This window comes from Lytechinus variegatus, chromosome 2 (genome assembly GCF_018143015.1).
Source record: "Lytechinus variegatus isolate NC3 chromosome 2, Lvar_3.0, whole genome shotgun sequence".
NCBI lineage: Eukaryota > Metazoa > Echinodermata > Echinoidea > Temnopleuroida > Toxopneustidae > Lytechinus > Lytechinus variegatus.
The window spans coordinates 63,000,661-63,007,507 of record NC_054741.1 but is presented as its reverse complement, the minus strand read 5'-3'; the positions used below and the strand labels follow the sequence as shown (position 1 = coordinate 63,007,507).

Here is a 6,847-nt window from a genome sequence, read left to right as displayed (position 1 = left end):
GTCCTAAGTCGGAGAAACCATGTTCATAAGATGTAAACGTAGGTTTTCCATCACTGTTTCGTCCTGCTCATAGAATCAATTGCATTTTGTCTGAAGATAGTGTCACCATTTGTGATAGGTACATGGTGTCACGAATAACAATAAGATGGAGTGCGGTAGCTTCCGCTTTTCCACAGAAATGTTAAAGTGGGCTTGCATTTTAATCCGACTTACACCAGTCATGATGCGCCAGCTCCATTCTTACTGTTTTGAAATGTTTCATTTTCAATTAATAATTTTTTTTTAAATGTACGCAAAAGGCAATTCTAATATCCAAAAACTTGGCATGGATAAAATTATAGCGCCCATCTTTACAAAACTTAAAAAAAAACATCGAATCTCGCTATCCATCATGACTACGGCAAAACCGAACAAAATCTACATGATCAGGAATGCTATGAAACCTGCAACGTACTATAGATATCATCACCTTCCTAAATATCGGCATGGTTCCTGCATAGATAAAAGGGTTGATGCAGCTATTGACCATAAAGAGGAGATGTCCCCATGGAACCACAGGATCACTGGTAGGTACGATCAAGCAGATCCCGAACGGTAGGAAACAAATAAAGAAACAAATCACCAACGAGGACAGACGTTTTGTGACGTTGATGTGGTGGCGCGAAATCTTCGGTGAACTTCTCGAATCAACAGCAGAAGCAGGGGTTTTTGTAGGATTGGATGCTGAAATTTCTCGATTAATCTCGCTTAATTCGTTCCCTGGTGCTCGATTCTCAACCTGGGATGTCACCATCGACCATTCTCTGTTACCAAGTAGGTCTCCACTAAGCCTGATGGGAAGTTGCAATTCCATTTGTCTTTTGGCAACATTTCTTTCTGCTAGCTCGTGGTCCACTGAAATGTCCTGGTTAGTTGCTTCTCCTACATTGCTGATAGGCATAGTCCGAAGTGTAGAGCGAGTGGTATCTCCAGCTGTGACCGAGTTCACTGAAGTTGATCTTGGTCCAGACAGGTCTACGCTCTTCTGGTGACCCTGAGAGTCTGTCCAACTGCTGTCCACACCCATACAGGAAGTCCTAACGTCTCTCGAGTCGTCAGTCAACATTCTCCCCAATGCTTTATTATGGCGCGAAACGAATTGGTAGACAAGTATGTAGATAATTACGATAGCAACAGCTGCTGGGATGATACAGCCTACCAAACCTATAATGCTGTAAAAAATGGAGTTTGACAAGGTGGTGTCCTGAAGGCATGTCTTGTAGTTTTCTGAATATCCCCATTTCGCGAGCCCTGCCATTGATGGAATTATGACAAGCAACAATGGGTACATCCAAGAAACTATCGCCATGCCAATGAGGTTACGACTGGAATAGATACGGTAAAATGTATGTCTAGGCTTTGTGAGGAGAGTCCACCTGTTGTGAGCGATGAGGACAAGGCTTATGATGCTAGCTCCAAGACAGGTCAACGTCACGACTCCAGTCATTGCGCAGATCCATTCTGCGAACGGCCATCCGTCTTTGCTCACCATCGCTACAACATTGAACGGGAGGAATAGGCAGGTTAGGAGGTCAGCCATGCCGAGATTGACAATTAGCCAATTAGTGGATGACCTCAGCTTTCGACAGAGCAGGACAGCGAGTATGACGTGGATGTTCCCTACGATGCCGACGACTGTAATGAGACAAAGAATGAATGCGATGACGACCCGCTGCGGGTAACTTTCGAACATGAAATCATTGTTACCACTTGTCGTATTAGTGGCTCCCGACTTGAGTTCATCCATGATTTCAAGCTTGAAGCTTCTGACTTCTTATACAAGTCATGTACGTGACAATTAAGGTTTCAGCGAGTCTCCGGCGACTGGTATACCTTCTTGTAAAATCGCCAAGCTTATCATAGGTTAAAATAACAATTTAGATACGTTTTCCTTTAAAGCTTCTAATTTCATAATTTTTTTGAAACAGTATGCACTAGTCGACAAGATTGATGGATGTCAGCAGGTAGCAATGATTCTATTTTCTTCAATGATCTTCCGTGTGTAAAATCATCGGTTTTTAAGGCCGATGGCGCATTATTTTGTAGCACCCCGTGAGCAGGCTGTTTGTCTGTCTGATCACCATGGATGGAATTAATTATGACTAAGAGTACCGAGACAAGAGGCTGGCTAAAATTCCTCGAATATACTTATTAGTATTAATGTACAATTCTTTATGCAAATGAATCGGGCCCAGGCCATTTTCAATGTTGCGAAGAGTCCAGTCTAGAGGCAGACCTCAACTGAGGGCCTCAACCCCCTTATCCTAAATGGCGTGAATGAAGAAAGCTGAATTGTTGATGCTTTCTAAATTAATCTATTACGATCAGAAGATTGATATAGACAGAAAGCGAGACTGATGAGCAAAGTCAAATTCTTGTCACGATTGAAATGTTTGTATGAGTAGATTATTAACTTCTTGTTTGAAGTAATTGTGATACTTGATGTATATTAATTGGTAATCAAAACGGCAATTTGATAATGTGGATAAGACTTGAATTGACAATTATGGTGAAAATTTATATCTCAAGTCCTTTCTTGTACGATAATACAATTCAATCGTTACTGCTGCTAGATATGTAGATTCTGTCAGTAATCGTTGGAATGATTTATCCTTTAATTCATTTCCTTGTTGGCTATACTGAAGGCTATCAATACGACGAATGAGAGGTAATTAGTTAAACATGCTGGTAAAAAAATATAAATATAATCCTTTAAGTACAATAACATAATCCGTACTAGCTCATGCCCATGTGGATTCTGTCAGTAAGAATTAACGTCATCATCTTCATCATAATCGTCATCCGTCATCATCAGCATCGTCGTCGCCGTAATCATTATTGTCATCAAAATTAGTCATCCCTATAAACGCCACTATCAGTTTCATTATCATCACCATTATCACCATTAATTATAATCATAATTTTCTTTTCTTTATCACCCTCAGCATCATTACAGTCAACATTTTAGCAATCACTTCGCATGCGCTTTCTATAACGCTGATGATATTTTGTCAAAAGCCCTTCATACACTGCAAAAACTCTGGTGTTGATTTAACACCAGCCCGGAATCTATATAGGCCTATATCCACACCAGAGAAGTGTTAAATAACACCAGTTTCGTCTTGGCCTCAGACCAGATAGCATCGGGTTGATTCCAAACTGGTGTTGTTTCAATACTTCTCTGGTGTGGACATATATAATACATTCTGGGCTGGTGTTAAATCAACACCGGAGTTTTTGCAGTGTAATAACATGAATAAAGCAGCCAAAATCGGTGAATCAAAACTGCAGTGTCGTAATAACTTCTGCACAATTCAAACGGCATATTTGCAATTTTCCGTCCTGTCTGAAACGATGTGCTGTCCCGGTCCACCAACTTTCAACATTGACCTCTGATCTGCCCGTTGTGATTCCACGGGCATTTTCAATAGGTAATCAACGTTCCAAAAAGTGTCTGCGGAGTGGATTCTAAAATACGCTAGAACTATCTTTATTGATTTGATTTGATGTTATTTCTGCATTCAAGATAAATATGCAACATAACATCTAGGTGATACATTTAAGTTTTTTTCAAAACGATAAAGCAATAGTCATAATAAAGCAATGAAAAATAAATATCAACAAAAAGCAATATTTAATTAAAAGAAAATAACAGTTTAAACGAATGCAGGAGACCGCCATCGTGAGCTGTCAATCTTGAAAATGATGGCGGCCTCATAAAATGGTTCATAGATTTCTTTCTTCATTGATCAAGTGGGTGCAATGATTTATCGTGATGATCGTCGTCATTCAATCTTATAGGGATGGCACACAAAATTGATATAGAAGCCTGAAAATATATAGCATGAAAATAAGTTGACTGGGACAGATTTAATTCTTAGGACTCATAAGTGGCATTATCATTATACCACCACCATTGGGTGCACAATATGTATCATAATATGTAAATTGTTATTATTACCTGTCGACCAATAGGAACTTTTCGCAAGTGTAATGGGGGTAGGATAATAACACTATAAACATGATAAATGCATTGAAAATACCCGTCAAAGAAGATTGAAACAGCTGGGTGGTCTTTGGTGAACAAGAACAGCAGTTTGGTCGTGAGTTGAGCTGACGAATAATTGCAAATATGCCGTTTGTTCAGAGTCACGGACGAAACTGCACAGCAAAAACTGTGATGCTAACCGGTGTACATAGGAGACCACACCAGTTATTTTACACCGGTGTTAAATTGGTGGTGTTAGTTTTACACCTATAGATGTTATTACAACACCTTTGGTTGATACATTTACATTTTTGGTGCTATGTTCAATCTCTAGGGTGTTATTTTAACACCTCAGGGTGTGGTCCTCTATCAACACCAATTGGTGTCAGTTTTAACACCACAGTTTTTACAGTGTGCTGCTATGTCTCTGATTAAATAACTCTCGAACAACAACATTTTTTTATGAAGGGCACTTGACAATAGATCACAACCATGCAGTCGCGTATCCATGGGGCCGAGGCATTGCCAATAACGCCCCTCTACACACACACACACAAAGAAAATGGACAGGGATAGACAGGGGAAAAGAGAAAGAAATAGGATGAAAAGAAAGTAATGAAGAAGGGTAGAAAAAAAGATAAAGGGAAAGAGAGAGAGAACAAAGGGGAGAATGGAAAGTGAGAGAAGAAAAACAGAAATAAAAGAATGAAGAGGGGGGAGCAATTGGAAAGAGAATAAGGGGGAATAAAAGAAATTGGAAAAAATGAAGAGACATGTGTCTGATCATGAGCATAGGTCAATGTAAACGAAAGAGCTATATCTGAGCTCTCTGCCGGGGTAAGGGGCAAGAGTCTTTCCATTCATCACCCCACCCCCCCACACACAAACACAAGTCATGCACAAAATGGAAAGAAAGAAGGAAATGGTTTGAAGGGGAAAGGAAAAGGAAAGGGAGAGATGAAAATGTGGTTCAAGAGAAAATCAAGAGAAGATTGAAATAAACAGGCCGCCGTGCAAAAACGGCCCTGCATCCAGGCTATCGAAAATAGTGAAGGAGTTCGGGGCCGAAACAGCCTCGTCGTCACGATGCTAGCTTATATGCGCTCAACACAGGGTATAATGAAAAGTATAATAAAACAAAGGAAATGGACAAGGAAAATGAAAGAAAGGGAAAAAAAAGGCGCAAAGGAAAAGGGAAAAATTAATTTATTTTATCAACAAGATCGCAAACTTAGCAGACAAATGAGTCTTCAAAATTTCACGTCTTTCATGTCAGTATTTCTATTTCGGCTTGTTTCGGCTCCGCATATTATACGCACCCTAGCTGGTCGTGATTATACAATTTCCTAAAATGTGCAATTTTTTAGGGTCTAATAAAGACTAAACTTTTACCTCGGGCTGCTCGCTCGCATTCTGATTATCATGGGTGTCGATCGATCGGTTGTCCTGGTTGGGAAGGGGAATGATCGACACAATTATTGATTTCTGTGAGGGATATTTTCGTTCACTTAATTGGTTAAAATTGGTTTGACTTTTTAAAAATCTGAGCTAGAACACTCTTGACACCTGTGTCTGTGATATGTTACAAAAATGAATCCCAGAAAAATTGCGTTCGAAAATAATTATTTAGTGCTTCAAAAATTGAAATATAAAGTGACCGGAAACACCATCCTAATTTCATCCCATACTCTTTGGTACTATTTAGGCATCTATAAGACGCCTATTTACAAAATCGGGGTTTGCCTTGTATTTTTAGCTTTTCATTCTCAATAATGGTTGTTTTCAGGGTATATTAGTTCCAATACATGCACTTGTACACATGTTTAATCTTGGTTTGAAAATTTTTTAAACCTCGGCCGCTCACAAAGTTAAACAATATACCTTTAAGGGGGAGGGGAGGTCGGTGGCTTTACGAGTCAAACTTGTAGGGGGTCCGGCAGGCGCGGATCCAGAGATGAAAACTTTACATTTTTAATCAAGCGATAGGTTTTACATTATATTTTGAATATTTTCCACTTATTTTACATCATGAACCTCAATAAAAGAAACTTACAGAAGTGAAGTGATATAGGACATATTCAAAAGCCTTTTGATTATCACTTCATTTCTGTTAGGGGCACACGAATAGCTCTTTGCTGGCGGGGAGGCCGGGTATTCAAAACCATGTCATAATATATCCAATTATCCATGGGCGGAAATCCCGAGGGGGCACTGGGGACGCGTCCACCCCCGCCCCCATCCAAAATAGTAGCGAGACACCATATCAAATATCCTCCCTGCTATTTTGGGTCTTTTATGATGGAAAGAAATAAAGCATTCAAAATCAAAATAAAACATGTATTTTGGACGAGATGACCTTACATTGTTGGTGATAACTTTTTTTATTTATTATTTATATTTTTTATTGCTTGTCCCCAAAAAATCCAAATGGTCCCTACTATTTTTAGTATTTTATGATGGAAAGAAATACAGCATTCAAAATCGAAATAAAACATGCATTTTGGACGAGATGATGACCTCACATTTGAGCCATTTGAGGTGATAACCTTTTTTGACAACCAGCTAGCCCCGGCCTATACTTTTGGGAGAGATTTCCGCCCTTGAAGTTGATATAAACATGAACAAGATTCTATTTCATCATGGATTTTGTTCTTCTTCATCCATCTGTTTGTAACAATTCCGAAAGAATGTTTTCATTCAATATAGCAATAGACATACGAAAAACAATTATGAGAAAAACAATATCAATGGTCATGATCATGGTCAGCGCTGCTAGGCTAGCGCTATTCGCGTAGCTAGCTAGCTCTAGGTCTCTCGACG

At 39.3% G+C, this 6,847-nt stretch overlaps 1 protein-coding gene across 1 annotated transcript; it reads right to left on the bottom strand.

Annotated features, from left to right (window-relative positions):
• Window positions 1–382: 382 nt before the first annotated feature.
• On the bottom strand, window positions 383–1,786 carry LOC121406908 (G-protein coupled receptor 84-like). The gene has a single exon (XM_041597781.1). It carries the CDS (start codon window positions 1,784–1,786, stop codon window positions 383–385), a length of 1,404 nt encoding a protein of 467 aa, XP_041453715.1.
• Window positions 1,787–6,847: the final 5,061 nt, after the last annotated feature.